We start from the raw sequence: 17,302 nt of genomic DNA, 5'->3' as shown, positions 1-17,302 counted from the left end.
ACGCTCTAATAGTCTTCGAAGATAACTTGTAAGTTTTTTGGGGGGGAGGTATTATTATGAATTCATGGATTAAAAAAATAGAGGTTATGTATTTTAGTCCACGTGAAGTCATTATTCTTTTTATTGTTACTGTGATGTTCAAATTGTGCTCTCATCTCATCTTATCTGTTCCTGTTCTTTTGGTATGAGTGTGGTCATCTTTGGTAACTTGCTTGTGTTCTAACAGGACAGGATACCTCAAGCTCACTTTGTCTGTTTCCTACCCAGACCTGGAGTTGGCCATTTTCCCTAGGAGCTCTGATTCCTTTTCGTTCACACTACACTATGGTATTTAGAGACCATAATCTGCATCCTAGGGATGCACATTACTCTTGGGTTTTCATTTATTTTAGGGTTTTCAGTAGGCAGAGCTACGAGGTTTGTAGATTTTATAATATGTAGAAATAAATCATGCATTCATTTAAATTAAAGATCTTGGGGTTTTTAATTAACCTTTTTTATTATATACTTATATTTCTTTTCTTTTGCGGAAAGTCTTTGTTCCGAACAACATCAAAATATATAATACTTTCAAAAACAGTACTGAAATTATTAGTAATAACCTACTGAATGTTATTTTAATTAAGATTTTCCTTGTGATTCTTTATGTGTTTAAGATATGTCATGTTAGAAAAAGTTAAGTCACCTAAAATAATTCTGCTGTCTGGTATGCTATCTCTTTGATAGACAATTAGAGTGATTTGTTTCGGTTGATGTTTTATTTTTTCAGGATTCCTTTGCTTCTATTTTTACATTTAAACATTACAGACAACATGTATATGGTCCAGAGTTGAAGTTACAAAGCAATGTGGTTCAGAGACAGTTACTTCTACGCTTGCCCTTCATGTCTCTTCTTTTCCTCCCTTCAAACTTAACCCTTTATATTAGCCTAAGGTTTGTTCTTTAAATGTTTCTTTCTGAATACATAATGCTATATATCAATATATTCATATTTCTTCCTTTTTTTTTTAAATGAGGCATACTATACTCCCTTTCAAGTTCCTTCCTTTTTCCCAATTAATAATTTATTCTGGAGATTAGTCTTTATTTATTTATTTTTTAATGGGCATGTTTGTTTGTTTGTTTGTTTATTTTTGGCTGTGTTGGGTCTTCGTTGCTGTATGCAGGCTTTTCTAGTTGCAGCGAGCAGGGGTTACTGTTTGTTGCGGCGTGCAGGCTTCTCATTGCAGTGGCTTCTCTTGTTGCGGAGCATGGGCTCTAGGCACGTGGGTTTCTGTAGTTGTGGCATGCAGGCTTCAGTAGTTGTGGCTCGTGGGCTCTAGAGCGCAGGCTCAGTAGTTGTGGCGCACAGGCTTAGCTGCTCCGCGGCATGTGGGATCTTCCCGGACCAGGGCTCGAACCTGTGTCCCCTGCATTGGCAGGTGGATTCTTAACCTCTGTGCCACCAGGGAAGCCCTGGAGATTAGTCTTTAGAATGAGATACAGATCTTTTTCATTCTCTCTTTTTAAAACATCCATAGGTAGGTAGTTTGTTAATGTCTTTTTCCGTGGTTTCCAGTCTTTGCTGTTACAGGCAGTGGAATAGCGAATATAAAAGGAATAGCCTTGTTCACACATTGCTTCATGTTTTGGCAGCTTGTCTTTGGGAGACTTGCTTAGAAATAGGGTTGCTAGCTCAAAGGGTAAATGCAAATGTAATTTTGAAGAACACTGGCAAATTCCTCTCTTATGAGGGTATTACCAACTTAATGGGGAATTAAGTTAATAAAATACGTTATCACTAAGTATGTTTGTTCTAGGTTTTTGTTATGTGTTCTTACAAGTTAAGGAAGTTTCTTTCTATTCCTGGATTTGTTGGATTTTTTGAAAAAAGTCAGGAATAATTGTTAAATGTTATCAAATACATTTGGGCAACTATTGATGATACGATTTTTTTTCTCCTTTACACTATTATAGTGAATTTCATTAATGTATCTTCTATTGGTTAACATCCTAGAATCCCTAAGATAAGCTTCTCTTGTCATATGTATGCTTATTTTTAAGGTACTGGTTTCAGTTATTTGGTTTTTAGTATTTTCCATTTAAACTCAGGGTATAGTTTTCCTTTATTTTTTATGTTTTAAATCTGTTTCTGATTCCGTTATAATCAGGTTTTCTACTTTTAATTGAATCAGTTTTAGTATTTATATGATTTTCTAGAAATCATCTGTTTTCTTTAGGTTTATTTTGATCTTTTTCTAGCTTTTTTGAGTTGACTGCTTAGATTGTTTAATTTTCAGGTTTCCTTGTTTTCTTCAGTGGTCTTTATGCCCAGAATCTGGGACTCTCAGAGTTAGGAAGGACTGGTGAGGTGATCTAGAGACTGACCCCTCCTGGGCTTGAGTTTGCTCTGCCCGGAAACAGCCCACTCACTTTTGTGCAGGTGTGAAAATTCAGCCTTTCACTGAGCCCAAATTATCTTCTCTGTACTTTAACCCATTTACCTTTATTCTGTTATTTAAAATAGAGAATGAAATCTGTCCCTTTTCCTGGTATACACTGTCGAGGGGACTGCTGACATGCCCCCTGTCTATACCCAGGGCACAAACTCATGTGATTGGGGCTGGTGTCGGCAGAGAACTTGTTCTCTCGCTCTCCAGGGCTCCAGCCCTGCATCCTCAGGAGCCCTTCACTTCCAGCATTTCCTACCTGACACGATCTCTGTTCTCCAGGGGTTGGGTCGAGGTCTGTCTTAGGCGGGTGCTAGGACTTCAGAGGAGAGGATTCCCCCTCTCCTCGTTCTCAGCAAATACAGCATCATGTTGATGAAGCTTTGTGTGTGTCCCTCACACCTAAGCTGTGCCCGTGATAATGATGAGGACGGGACGATGGTGACAGAGAACACGGATGGGCACTCATCAGAGGTGCTTGCTGAATGTTTCATATTTATATTAATCTCCACGGCAAGCCTGTGGGCTGGGCACTGTGATCTCTCCCGTGTTGTTAATAGGGCGGCTGGAGTGGACCGTAGGCCAGTTCTTGAATCACGAGCAGCTGGTGCGTGGCGGAGCACCATCTGCACCCAAGCCTGGCCGCTGTCTCCTCTCCATTGTACTTTGCAGTGATGTGCTTCTAGAGTGGATCTTCTTGTGTGTGTGACTCTGTCTTTTCAAGGTGTTGACATTGTATGGGTGTTAGGTGGGGCCCTTCTCTGCTGGAGTGCTGACACACCCCTGAGAAGCTGAGATGGTTGTTAGGACACACAGGAGGTCAGGTAAAGTGAAGGAGGCCAGGAAACTTCTATGGGAATAATTTACCTTCATCTGTTGTTTTCACAGTGAGGAACAGTCACCCTAAGACTTCACACAAGACTCACGTGCTTCCTCTGCGTGTAGTTCTGCGATGAGGGTCAGCAGGGGGCGCCGTTGCCATCAGAGTTGTCACATTTCACTGGAGTACAGACTCAAACGCCTGCTACGGTTTTTGAGAAACTCTCTTGTGGTACCAGGGGGTATATTTAGTAAATTCCAGTGATGTCATTGCAGGAGGGGATGACAGCACTGTGCCCCATCAAGGATAAATGTTTTGTCATCACGTCCCTAGAGCTGGGAGCGTCCTCGCCTGGCTCTAAGGAGGCAGCCTACGGGGAGTGGCAGGAAAGAGAGGGGACCAGGCCCATCTGTGTGTCTGGTGCGTGCATTGACAGTTGCTGGCGGATGCAGGGGGTGTGCTGGCAGCGGATGTGCACGTCTCATGCGCGTCGCCTGCCCTCCGTGATGGGTGCAGAGAAGGGTGCTAGGCCAGGTCGCAGGCCCCGGGGAGGGTGGCTCCAGGGGCTCCCGGAGGGATCTGAGGAGGGGCAGGCCAAGGGGGGCCGGGGCCGACGTAAAGCGACTAGTGGTGGCACTCAGACGGGTTAATGGGGAGTGGGCCAGACCCAGTTAGGAGGGGTCTCGAAGGAGCGGAAGGTACAACTTTAAATATGACGTAATTGATATTTTGGTCAATTACGGTCTGAGTTTGGTCATTTCGTAGGACCGCTTCCAGCATTCCATCTTTAAATAAAACATTTGAGGCTGTACCAATTTAGTCCACAAATTCATTACAGTTCTATTAAAAAATCCCAAAGGGAATTTATTATGAAACTTGCAAAGTTGACTCTAAAATCCATTTAGAAATACACATGAATATGGCATGGTTGATAAAATTTTTGTTTTAAATTTTTAAGTGTGAGGTAGTGTCATCTTTTCTCTGTATGATGTGTTTAGACTACAGAAAAAGAAACAATTAAAAAACCCATGTAGCCGCCACACAGTGTAAGAAGTAGACCATTACCCATAACTCTGAAGCCACCTGCGTGGTTAAACTTTTTTTGTATTGTGAAATGACACAAGGAGAAATGCATAAAACAAATTATCATAAGGCAAACAACTGTGTGACCACCATCCAGGTCTTGATTAAATTTTGAAAATAATAAGAGGGCTACTGGTCTTACCAAATGTTAAACACAGAGTAAAACTACAGTGACTGAGAAAGCATGGGATCATTGAAGCAGCAACTGCCCAAGATACTGTGCACATCTTTTGCAGTTCCAGATTCTCTTGTCAGGTATTCTGTTAAATATTGGACTTATAGCCATTCGTAGCTATTTTCATTCGTTGTACCATGATATGTCTATAAATCCGAGCATGCCTTCATCCTTTAGAGGAAATGTATATATTTCTTTAGAGTTATAGTATAGAATGCATTGTGTAGAATAATTTGCCTACGATGGGCTAAAAAGATCTCCAGAAATGACGGTGCAGTCAGTCCGTATGCAGGGAATCCAGATAATCAGAAGACTCACGCCATGTTTATATTCATACAGAGCAACCCCAGTGAAGCATTCAGAGTGAGTACTGGCCATGTGCTGCTCTCTGCCTCTTGGTCACAGTATTTCCTCTGAATAAAATATCCCTCTGTTCTATTTTATTAACTCTGTCGCATATACTGTGCTACAGGTTTCTTTGGATTTTTATTGTTGTAGTTGCCATACATGTTACTAAAATCAAACCAGAAGACCCTAGTTAGTTCTTGGAGCTGGAGTGAGATCCCTGAGACACAGAGCTCGCCCTTGGGGGATGAGCACCCTGGGACCCTGCCCTTGGCCAGCGCTATGAGGCCACAGCCAACGCCTCTGGGCTGTGAATTCCCACACTTCTCTGGTGGGCTCAGCTCCCACGTGGTGACACCACGCCCTGCTGTACTGTTCACCTTGTCTGCCTTTCGGGTCGGAGCAGGCTCCGTGCTGGCGGCCCTGCCTGGTCCTCCAGTTTGCCGATGCAGAGCTCGAGCTCTAGACATCCTCCTCCTCAGTCAGACGCTCTCCAGGGAGAGGATATCCTACCTCTCAGCGCCGCTGATGGCGAATACAGAGAATCCAGGTCCTTTCTTCTTTCCCTAAAGGTTTATTTGACTGCTTCTCCTTGGAACTTTGTCATATTCCTCCCCCCAAGGACCTGGGATGTTTTCTCTTTGTATTTTCATGTGTTCTGTCACTTTGATGAGTCATGGCTGCATTAAGAATTTTCTTGAAAGGAACAGTATTACCTTTTTTTTTCAAAGGAAGATTCATGATTCCTGAGCCTGTCCATGTTTGCTACCTGCTTCTTTGGGTATTGCCACTAAAGTTAAGCTAAAAGGAAGTTTAAGTGAAGACATATTTTGTTACCTGAATTGGATTTATAAGAGAAATAATTTGTAAATGGAAACTTGAAGTAAGCTTCTTAAAGTGCATTGTGGGTTTTCCTGTGCACATTATGATTTCTGTTCTTTTGCAAATGTGGGTAGACTGTTGGCATTGGGTCCCCAAGACCCAGTGGATCTGCTGGGAGGTTCAGTGATCCGCTGGGAGGACTCACAGGTCTCAAGGTATAGTTTTATTATCGGCTAAGATCTATTACCGCCCAAGGGTACAGAGCAAAGTCAGTGGAGGGGAAAAGCCTCAAGGGGTGAAGTTTAGGGGAAGGAGGTGCAGGCTTCCGAGGGTCCCCTCCCAGGATGTGTGGTCACACAGGAGTCGTGAGGACACCTGCGAGATGCTGCCTACCCGAGAAGTGTGTTGGAGACTCAGCTCCCAGGGCTCTTTTGGGGGCTGGTTACGTGGGCATCTGCTGCCTGGCTCGCCCAAACTCCAGCCTCCCAGGTGGAAAGGTGCTCAGCAGGAACCACATTGTTGGTACAGACTGTTCAGGCAGGTGACCCACTCTTGTCAGCGAGGGATGGCGAGGTGGGAGCACTCCTGGAATCCATCCCCGGACCCCAGCCAAGGTCCAGCCCTGCAGGCAGGCCTTGCTAAGAATAGAGGGTCTCAGGATGAGAATGGGTGCTGCCCAGTGGAAGAGCAGACAGGAAGTAGTCCAGCTGTGTCTTTGAGGTGTTAATAGACCTTGAAAAAGAGCATGATCAACAGTGCAAAGTATAAAAGAATGCATATTTTTTGATCTTTGTGTCAGGCTAATTACTACCAATTTTCAGAAGCTGAGGGAAAAAGGTTTTGCATAGTACAGCAGATTGTACTCTTTTTATCAGTATTGAGAGGGAGAGTGATGTTAAAGAAGCAAAGGGAAAGAAGTTTTAAGTAACAAGGTATGCTGCTTCTGTCATTTTTTTGAGTTGTTATAAAAATGCATTTAAAAACTAATGTCTTTTTCTTATTATGGGATTTGAAAATTCTGAATATATGGACACTTCTAAAGAAGCAAATAAAAATCACCCAAGGACAACTCTTGTTTATATTTTGGTCCATTTTCAAATCTGTAGCTATATTTATATTTGTGGACCACATTGTGTGAACAGTGCTTGCTTTTTCCCCATGTCACTAAGTAGTACTCTTTGGAAAAATTAGATTTTGAAAAGTTGTGTGACAACCCATTGTTTGGTTTTATCAGGATTTATTGACCCATTCTCCTTCTGTTGGGCACGTAGGTCTCCATTTTCATGATTATAGCACTATTATCATGAGCATTAATTTGAAAAATATTTGATGATTTGAGAGGTGCAAATGACATCTGATTGTTTTAAATTTGCAAATGGTGAATGTTAGGTTGGCTATTTCAAAAAGCCTGTTGACTGTAGCAGAGGTGTATGGCTACTGTAGCAGCTATCCCGTGGGTATTTCAGGGGCGTCTTCATAGGACCCAGATTCCGGAGTACCTGTCACAAGTGTGTGATGGTGCAGTAGCCTGAGAACCTTCCACGTAAGGTTCCCCGAGGACTACAGTGAGGACGTAAGAGGAAGTAAGGCGTGCTTCCAGGAGGCGGGCATGTGCTAGTGTTATCTTGGGTTTACACTTCTCTCCTGACTGAATTTCCATCTGTTTGTGTTTGATCGGTTCCATTGTTTTAAATATTTACAAGATTTATACGAGTTATATTTGCTGCAAGTGTTTTCTCCATTTTGTCTTTTGCCTTTTAATTTGGTATATGTTGCTTTGGATCCTTCCACAGTTTTTAATTGTCCATAATCAGTCCTTTCTTTCTTGTTGTTTCTTCCAAAATTTTTTCACGTGGAAAGTACTCACTTCAAGATCAGGCGAATATTCACCTTTGTTTCCTTTACATTATTTCTCTTCATCTTTTAAACCCACACTTCCTTTTGATTAACATAAAGATTACACGCAGCCTGCAGGTTCCTGTGCCTTTCCCGCTTCGGGCTCCTTCTCTCTGCTGAGGATTGGCACCCCTTCTCGCTGTATCTCCACCAGGCAGGAAGGCAGTTCAAGCTTTACTTGTGAACTGTGTTACGAAAATGTGTCCCTCCCCCGATGTAACATTTCTTACTAGTGAACTTTCATGCAGCATTTCTCAGTTATTTCCATCCATTTATTCTTTTAGATATAATTAATAATCACCTGGCCAGATGTTAAATGTCTTATTTGGATTTTGATCAGATTTGTATTGAATGTGGACATTAATTTGAAAGGAATTGATGTGTTTTCACTTAGGGTTTTGGACGATCTCTCCATTTCTTTAAATTTCCGTCTCTGCCTTTAGGAGAAATGTTTCCTTATGTAGGTCCTTCACCTTTCTCAACTCATTTTTGTGCTGCCATTGTGAAGGAATATGTTTAGATTATGTTTCCATTATCTGTTGTTAGATTTGTTCTATCTTCTATAGAGATTCTGCAATATGCTTTTCATTAAAGTACTGATTAAATGATAAATATTCAGTGCCTTACTCTGTAAGACACAATAGAAAATATTGAGGGGTTTGAAAGAAGTTATGGACCTGAGAAACTTATTTTTATTCTATGAAAAAAGTAGGGTTGTTCAACTTTTGAGCAGCAGACACTGGTTAGCCCAGATAACCTCTCTTTAAGAAATTCTACTTTTAAAGTTTTTAGTGTTTGTTTAAGATACTTTTCATATATAGCATGTTATCCCATTTTTATTTTTGTGATTCCAAAAATAGATACTTTTTTGTTCCCTCTTTTGTTCCCTTGATACTAACTACTTTCTATGTTTCTAGGTCAGATTATCCTCTCTAAGCACTTATGATAACAGGAAGGCATTAGAAATAGTACAGTACTTTCTAGGTGGTGATTATCTAGAAAAATTAGAACAGATAATTCTTTAGAGCATCTTCATCAGTGGTTGTTAGTACATTTTTTCCCGCTTTGTACTTTTGGTGACTCATTATGAAAAAATCAGCATTACAGATTCTGTTCACAGAGCAGGAGAACCCTGATCTCCATATGTTTTATGTCAGTGCTCACGGGGAGTCAGTGGTCCTTGCCCTGAAGCAGAAGAGGCCATGTGATTTGTGGGACCCACTGCAAAATGAAACCGCGGGGCTCCTCTTTAGAAAATTATTAAGTTCAAAATGCAGGCAGCAGCACATTAAACTGGGAGGGGTCCCTTGTATCCACACAGGTTGTGGCCCCTGAAGCCAGCCCCGCCGGTAACACAGGACCTGTGAGGAGGAGCCTCAAACCTTTATGTGATGAGCCCTTTTCCTCTTCTTTTGCATTTCCGGACTCCTGACTCTGTTTGAGAGTCTAACTTCATGAATGCCCAGCAGTTCCTTGCAGGAAGTCACAAATGCATGTCCACTGGGGCTGTCAGATTTCAACCCATCCCTTGTTGCTACTCAGAAATCTTTTAATCAACTCGTTAGTCCCACCTTGTATTTCGCAGAAAGGCTGTTTAAATACAGTCACACTCATCTTCCTTGTTCTCAAGGCTCACTACCCGCCGTGCTAAGAAAAATTATTGTGCTTCCTGATCTTCCTCCCTCATCTGCCAGCACATCTTCACGGTATCACAGTCTGTTTGTAGGCTTGTTATTTTCCTATTTCAGAGAAAAAGATGTCTCACTCTCTTTCCAAAAGATTTTCCAGTTTCCATTCCTAAATATATCTGCTCCTGCCTGTTCTGGGACCTTTATTTAGCCCTTGGTCTCTTATCTCTTCATTATTTCAAACCAGTTTTCCATCAACTCCTCTTCCACTTATAAGTGTATTCATGTTTTCTGATTCAAAAATTATTTTAAAAGAAAAAAACGCTTCTGTATAGATGGAAAAGTTATTTTTTGTTTGAAAGCTACCTAGAACCTAATTTTCTACCTAGAAAACCTAACCTAAAGCTGGCTTAGCAAGAAGGATTCATGTTGAAAAACCCAGGGGTAGGTCTTCTTCCCAGTGCAGTTACTGGGTGGGCTTGTTTCATGTCAGTGGGACTGGATGTGTCCAGCAGCCTTCCGTCCCTCCTCGCTCCCATTCCGACGACTCTTTTTTTTTTTTTTTTTTTTTGCGGTACGCGGGCCTCTCCTGTTGTGGCCTCTCCCATTGCGGAGCACAGGCTCCGGACGCGCAGGCTCAACGGCCATGGCTCACGGGCCCAGCCGCTCCGCGGCATGTGGGATCTTCCCGGACCGGGGCACGAACCCGTGTCCCCTGCATCGGCAGGCGGACTCTCAACCACTGCACCACCAGGGAAACCCAACCATTCCGATGACTCTTGCTTCGCTGGGTTCTGAGTTGGACTTCCTCCTCCCAGGGCAGCTCTAACTAGCTCTAGATCGCACATCCAAGGCCGAGGTCTTGCTCCCAAGCTCCACCCACAGCCTGCCCACAAGTCTCAGAGCATCTCCCTGGCTCTGGTTGGGTCATGAACCGCCCCTGACTCAGTTAGTGGCCAGATGGATGGGGCTCCATGACCGAGCCTGGTTTATCTCATCTGAAGCATGGGCACCGACCTGGCTGTGTTCCTCAGAGGATGCTGGACTATTCTTAGCAAGAGAAGCAGAACAGGCGTTGGAGGGCCCAAAACAAACATCCACATACTTTCCCCTTAAATGTCTTTGGAAGGGCTAGTCTAGGAAAAAATAATTATATTCAGATGGAGTGGACTGATAGAAAATTGGGCCAGAGGCAGGAAAATTGAACCAAGTCTTGTGAAAGTACCAGTCTGAACTTTTAAATACAGCAATAGAAAAAGCTATTTTCAAACACTTATTGAATTAATGAACAGTGAAGTTTTAAGGAGTCTAAATACACAAGTTATTCTCTTTAAAATCAAGTTAATTGTCACCAATATCAGGAATGACACCACCAGAAAATGTAGCCTGTGGGAGTCCTACTTAACATGAAAGAAGTAGAGACCCCCCACCACCACTGCCCCTGCTTCTCAGAAGATTATTGGAGATTTTATTGATGTCGTCACATCTTCCAAGACAGACATTGTTTGGGTCCAAGCCGGAACCGAGGACGGAAGTTGTCCTAAAGATTTGGAAGTTCTATTTTTCCAGTCTCCCACCAGTACAGCTCCAATTCATTTCCCTTTTGCAACCTACAGAAGAAACGGAAGTGGAAGAGGGAGCTCTGATCCTCCTCGTGTTCAGGGACCTGATCTATGATTGTATTTAACTGTTTACATTTTAAGTATATCAGGGGTTTGGAAAATAACAGAGGTATCTGAAAATAATTAGCTGAGAGAAATAGAAAAGCCATGTATATGCCAGGGCAGATTTACATTAGACAACCAACAGGGAATGGGGGGATACTAAAGGTTTTCTCTCCCTAAGAATTAGTGCCAGTTCTATCTGATCATTAGAGTCTAATGATTATACCATCTTGTTACTGATGATTACTTTGTCGCATCAGGTCTCCGCTGTAAATTGTTAATGCTCTGTGGCAACTATTTTTAGGTTTATAGGGTCTTCCTGCCTCTCTGTCCAAGACTTAGAGACACCTGAGAGTTGCCTCCTGACGGCCGTTCCATTTATTTGTGTCCCTGAGTTGATCTCCAGACGGTGATCGAGGGTTCTGTCTCGTTCAGCTTCTCTGTTTAGTTAACTTGTGCTCTGATGTCCTTGCCTCAGGCAGTTCTAAGCTAACTGAACCCCCTTCCCTCTCCTTTCTCTTTGCTTCAGGAAAATTCAGTCACCAGTCTCTGCTCCCCACTTTCTTTACTTCCCACTTTATCTGTGTTCTATGTATGAGGCACAAAATGATCTCTAATCAAAGCTGAGAAATGTTATTAGTAGTGCCATTAATATGCCACAGAAGACATGACCTTTATTCCCAAAGATGGTAGATTATTTCAGGAAACAGATCTAACAGTCCAATATATTTAAATGTTAAAGTGTACAGGGGTTTAGGAAAGGAAGAGAATAACGTAGGTAGGAGGGTGCTGTCAGCCACAGCGGTGACTGGTAAACTCCCTAAAGCAATGGGGGACGAGGAAGATCTGAGGATGCAGGTGGGCCATGCCCAGAGTTATAGGTTGGATAGGAAAAGAGGGCCCAGTGCAAAGAAAGCAGAGGGGCCTTTGGAGGAAGGTTGATACAGCTAACAACTATCCTTTATTGAGCACTGCTTTTTCTGTAACTTTCTGATATACTTTCCAACTTAGAAAAAATTACAAGAATAGTCCAAGAACTCCCATACACATTTTTCTTATTTTTTCCACATTAGATTAGTTTTGCTAGTTCTAGGACTTCATATAAATGGGGTCATACCATATGTACTCTTTTGTGTCCAGATTCTTTCATTCAGCATAATGTCTCTGGGATGCATCTATACTGATGCAAGGTTGATAATCATTCCTGCTATTGATGAACTGTATTCCATTGAATGAGTATACCAGAATTTGCTCACCAGTTTTCCTGTTGATAGAGAGGGAATTTGGGTTGTTTTTTGTTTTGGGCTGTTATGAATAAAGCTGCTATAGATTTCTTGTGCAAGTCTTTTTTTGTGAGCGTATGTTTTCATTTCTCTTGACTAAATACCTAGGACTGGGAAGTCGAATTAGGGCAGGTTTAATTATGGATTAAAAGTTGCCAGTCTTTTTTTTTTATGTATAAGAAATTTTTATGTATTAGAAACTGCCAAACTTCTTTTTTTTAGAGTTGTTGTACCATTTTACACTCTATCATTTGTGTATGAGTGTTCTGGTTGCTCCGTATCCTGGGCAACCATTGATGTTATTAGTCTTTTAAATTTTATCTCATCTGGTGTATGGTAGTAGTAGTTTCTCCCTAATGGCCAATAGTGCTGAGTACTTTTTCACGTGCTTATTGTTCATTTGCATATTTTTTTGAAGTGGCTTTAATCCTTTTGTGGTGTTTTTTTTTTAATCAGTATTTTTTCTTTATTTCTCAATCATAGAAGCTCTTTATATATTCTGGATAACAGTCCTTTGTCAGATATATGTTTTGAAAATATTTTTTCCCAGTCTATGGCTTGCTTATTCATTTTCTTAGTGGTATCTTTTAGTGATCAGAAGTTTCTCACTTTGATGAAATCTAATTTATTATTGTTTTATGGTATTATTTTCTTTTTTCTGTCTTAAAAACTTTTCCTACTCCAGGTTATGGAGATATTCTTTCTTCCAGCTGGATTATGGTTTTAGCTTTTACATTTAGGTCTGTGATCCATCCCTAATTAATTTTTGTGTGAAGTATGAGGTAAGGGTTGAGGTTCATTTTATTTTCCCATCTGAATAGCAAGTTGTTATCGCACCATTTGTGAAAAGGCTTTCTTTTCTCATTGAATTATTTTGATATCTTCATCAAAAATCAGTTGCTTGTAGAAGTGTTGATCTATTTCTGGACCTATCTGTTCTGTATTGTTGATCTATTTGTGTATCTTTATAGTAATACCACACTGTCTTGATTGCTTTAGCTCTATAGTAAGTCTTGAAGTCAATTATTTTTCTTTTTTTCAAGATTGTGTGGCTATTTTAGGTCTTTAGCATTTCCATGTGAATCAGCCTGTCACATCTTATTACTTATTTGTAAATTATTTATTAAATGCCTGCTGGGATTATGATTTGGATTGTTCTACAGGGAGGATGTCTGGTGATAACAGAGTAGCAATAGTCCTCGCTTCCTACAGAGATTTCATGTTTATCAACTCAGACAGTTGCCGTTGAGCTGTTATTGGCTGTTGTCTGTATTTCAATTTGGGTAAATGGATGTCTTAACCATGTTAAGTCTTGCATTCCATGAACATGGTACATCTTTCTGCTTGGCAGTGGGCTTGGCTCTTCAGATGGAGTATTACGGTTGAGATAATACGTTAAAGTGCTTAGCAACCTTAGTCTGGCATTTATAACAATTCACCCTGTAACGTTAACGTTTACTACTTGTTCCAATAATCACAAAGCTTTATAAAGTACTCTCTGTTTGTGTCTCATTTTGCTTGGCTTGGAGCTTGACCATGGTCATACCTCTAGCAAATGCCTGGGCAGGTTTGGAACGAGCTCCTTACGACTCTGAAGTCCGTGCTTGTGCGTGCAGGTCGCGGGAAGCCAAGAGTAGTGAGCCTTGCGTTGTATTTCTCTGCGTTTTGGGGATGGCCTCACGTATTGGTAGGTTAAAGTTAGAGTCTCCAACAACAGAATTTACTCTGAATCGTTTAAGCAGCACAGGAATGTATAAGGATACAGTAGTTCACAGTCTCTCTGGAAGGGCTAGACTCTAGGTTTGTATACGTGTGACACACTGTGGCTTCTCTTGTGAAAACATCGCCCTGTCACACCTAGTAGTCGACCCCAGAGTGCTGCCCGTGCCTGCTCTGCGAGGACTTGGGCCTCCGCCCCTGCCTCTGTCAGAGGCGTTTTCCCTTCTCTACCTGCTCCCACGGCTCACTCTGACCCAGGCGAGCAGGGGCGCATCTCAGGGAAGGAGCCAGGCCACTCACGACCCGGTTACGGGAGGGCTGGGAACGGGAGGTAGTGAGCATGAGCAAACCAGCAACAGTTTTGGGAGCCGTAAACGGTTCCCCAGCGCCTCTGTCTGTGCGTTCATAGATTTTTCTCTATTGGCAGTAAAATGAAAACAAAACTCCATGAGAATCTAGATCTACGTTATACATTCTCAGCTAGTATTGAAACCAATAGGTGATTGTGTGTCCCCACGTTCATATCTGTTTTAATCTGTTGTAACATGGACTCCAGACGCAGAACAGGTCTGGGTCACGTTTCTGCCGCTCACCACCACGTGGCCTCGGGCAAGGCACTGCTCACCTCTCGGCGCGTAGCTTTCTCACCTGTGAGCTCAGAGAATTGCAGTGTCTAATTAATAGTACTATTCTAAGGTATTCTTTTAAGCTGCTCTACACAAAGTATGTAACATATGCTTGGTGTACAGTAAATACTCAAAAAAATGACCTATTTTATTTGCATTCACCTTCACATATGCATTCTGTGTGCAGATTGCTTACGTGTACGGAGAGCTTCACCTTGTTCTGTCTTAGAGAAGCAAGCAGTTACACAGGGTCAGTGGGAAGAGCTCTGACCTTTTAAGATACCACAGTGATCTAGCTGTTCTACAGGGAGGATGTCTGGTGATAACAGAGTAGCAATAATCCTTGCTTCCTACAGAGATTTCATGTTTATCAACTCAGACAGTTGCCGTTGAGCTGTTATTGGCTGTTGTACCTTGGGGTCCACTTTCTGCCATGTCTTGAGGACAAGCCAGCAGTCCTGCACATGGCTGTGTGGTGACAAAGGGCAGAGCAGAGCCACATCTGCTGTTCAGGATGTTATTGCTTCGCCGCCTCCGAGGCCTCGCTTGAGAAGCCGCATGGTTCTTGCTGAGCGCTCAGCCGCAGAGGAGGGAACCTAGGCAGCCTCTGTCCTCGGATCAGACTGGCTAACAGGCCCTCCAGGGCTGGAGCTGCGCTGCCTAATGGGACTCCCGCTCAGAGCTGATGTCCTGGTCCTGGTCTTTTGGCTGCACTTCTGTGAGGACACTGTCTAGAGTTTCTAGAATGGGGCTCTGGCTCCCAGGGCAGCTTGGTTTTGGTTTTATTTTGTCCCATGAAATAAGCAGCATGGGGTCAGAGAGCATGTGCCTTTCTCTGCTGTGCCCATGACTCACATCTCACCCTTGATCAGGTGTCGCCTCTGAAGAAAGCTTGCGTGCGAGTGAAGGCCTGTGACATCGTCACGGGTGATGCTCCCCTTTGCAGGATGCGTTAAAGTGGGTGCACGAGGTTCAGCCGTCCTGCAGGCCCCCGGGCGTGCGTGCACCTGGGCCGTGACAGCCCTGGGTGGTGAGGCTGCTCCCGGGCAGCTCTGCGTTTGTCCAGGGAGGGCAGGGCTCTGGCCTCAGCTCTTGGTCAGCACGTGGTGGGATTTCTGCTTGTTCATATGGTCCTGCGAAGACGCGCGCTGGGCTCCTTCCCTGACTGCTTTCCATGTTCACTGGCTCTCACCCCTCCTTTCTCTGGATGTCTCTCCCCTCCCTCATGTTTAACACCCTTTTTCTGTGCAGTTTCCGGCCTCTGTTTTCTTAAGTTCCACAGCTCTGGTTTCCCATTTTCCTAGCGGTTTGCTTAATCAAATCAGTGGAATCCTTGCCTCGTAGCAGTCTCCCCATCGGTGACAGGGTGCTGTCCTGTTCACCCCAGGCATCTCCCCGTCTCACCATTGAGACAAGCTCATTTCTCTGTCTCAGGAATGCAGGGGGATATAGTGGTGCCCTCGCCTCAGCCAGACGCCCGAGTCAGCTGTGTCAGGGTCTCCTTTCCCCCCTGAACCCAGTACTTAGCTCCACGAGGCTTCCTTTATAGAGCAGCAGGTCTGAGGGATCTTGACTTGTTGCCCTGCATTGGTTGGCATATAGTAATTTTAAAAATCTTTGATCTTTTCAGGATACATTGAAAATGAATATATGAAGCTCAGTGTGATAAATTTTAAAAATAGCACAGAACACCTACCTCTTATTGGAAAAGTTGGCCTTTCTTGGAAAACTAATATTTTTGATGGCTGTATAAAGGTAATTTGTTTTTTGTTTTTTTTTTTCTTAACGTACCTGGTTTCTGTATAATAAATGTGTCTGTTGATGTATATGTATGATGCTGCCTTGAAAGTCCTAGATTTATTGTTCTGGTGTCTGAAGATTTGTGCACGTCCTCTTAGCCAGTGGCAATCAGTTGACTGATTTATCCAACGCGTTTTGAGGGCCTTTCGTTTTCCACTGAGCGCGGTGGAGTTGGCGGGTAGGTGGCCCGCAGCACGTGGCTGAGCGGTGTTGATTGCACCCTTCTGTTCCCTCGAAGTCCTTGTGGCTGTTCGTTCTGTGGAGAAAGAGTGGAGCCGTAGGTTGGACCAGGCAAGTAGCATTTACTCAAAAACATCTTAATTACTTCTCAATTACATCTTAGGGCACCAATTTAAAGTTTATTGCAGTTATAAGTTCCAGCATACAGATTTTTCCTTGAACAGTTAAATCAATTTTTACCTCTATCACAAACCAGCCACACGGAGGGGAGGGAGGATGTGGTGGCCGGGGACTGGCGGCGGGGTGTGGGGGGAGGAGGGTTCTCATGCAATCTCACTTCTCCTGTGATCCCTGTGCCCATGGGTGCCCTGGTTGTCACCCCTCTCCATCTGTGTGTTGTGGAATGAACAGGATTTCCACAGGATGCATCTGCTGTGGATGAAGAGGGCCCCAGTTAAGCTGGCTTAATTCTGCCTACGAGCACGGGTGCCTTGTGACAATGACTAGGGGTGATGGCCGAGGCCAAGAGCAGTGTTGTTGCTGAGCGTGAAAAGCAAGCACTTCGGTATCATTAAGGGTTCTCTCTTGCTCCACTTGCTATTTGATATAATGAGATGTTTTATTCTGTTCATTTGTGAGCAGTTGTTTAAACCTTGGCAAAGATTTATCACATACAAAGGAATATTATTTCATGTCTTCAAGAGCACAGACCTGACTTTTTAAAATGCATTTAGATGAGTCTTACAGAAACACGTGCTAAAATGTTGGACCTTGAGGACCAAGAAAGGCAAAATATCAACATGGCAGACTTAAAGGGTCAGTGTAATATAAA

At 43.0% G+C, this 17,302-nt stretch overlaps 1 protein-coding gene across 3 annotated transcripts in view; it reads left to right on the top strand.

Moving 5' to 3' along the window:
- FBXO15 (F-box protein 15) overlaps positions 1–17,302 on the top strand; it is a gene marked incomplete at its 5' end in the record, with an annotated part of 119,973 nt that overhangs the window by 24,612 nt on the left and 78,059 nt on the right. For all 3 annotated transcript variants that reach the window (XM_082640760.1, XM_082640761.1, XM_082640759.1), the window contains one exon: positions 16,121–16,245. In XM_082640760.1, coding sequence (XP_082496886.1) covers positions 16,121–16,245 — 125 coding nt within the window. The remainder of the gene's footprint in view (positions 1–16,120; positions 16,246–17,302) is intronic.

This window comes from Mesoplodon mirus (genome assembly GCF_964341445.2).
Source record: "Mesoplodon mirus genome assembly, chromosome: 13".
In the NCBI taxonomy this organism is placed as follows: domain Eukaryota; kingdom Metazoa; phylum Chordata; class Mammalia; order Artiodactyla; family Ziphiidae; genus Mesoplodon; species Mesoplodon mirus.
Note: the sequence above shows the minus strand (reverse complement) of the source record. Positions and strands in the feature narration are given on the sequence as shown.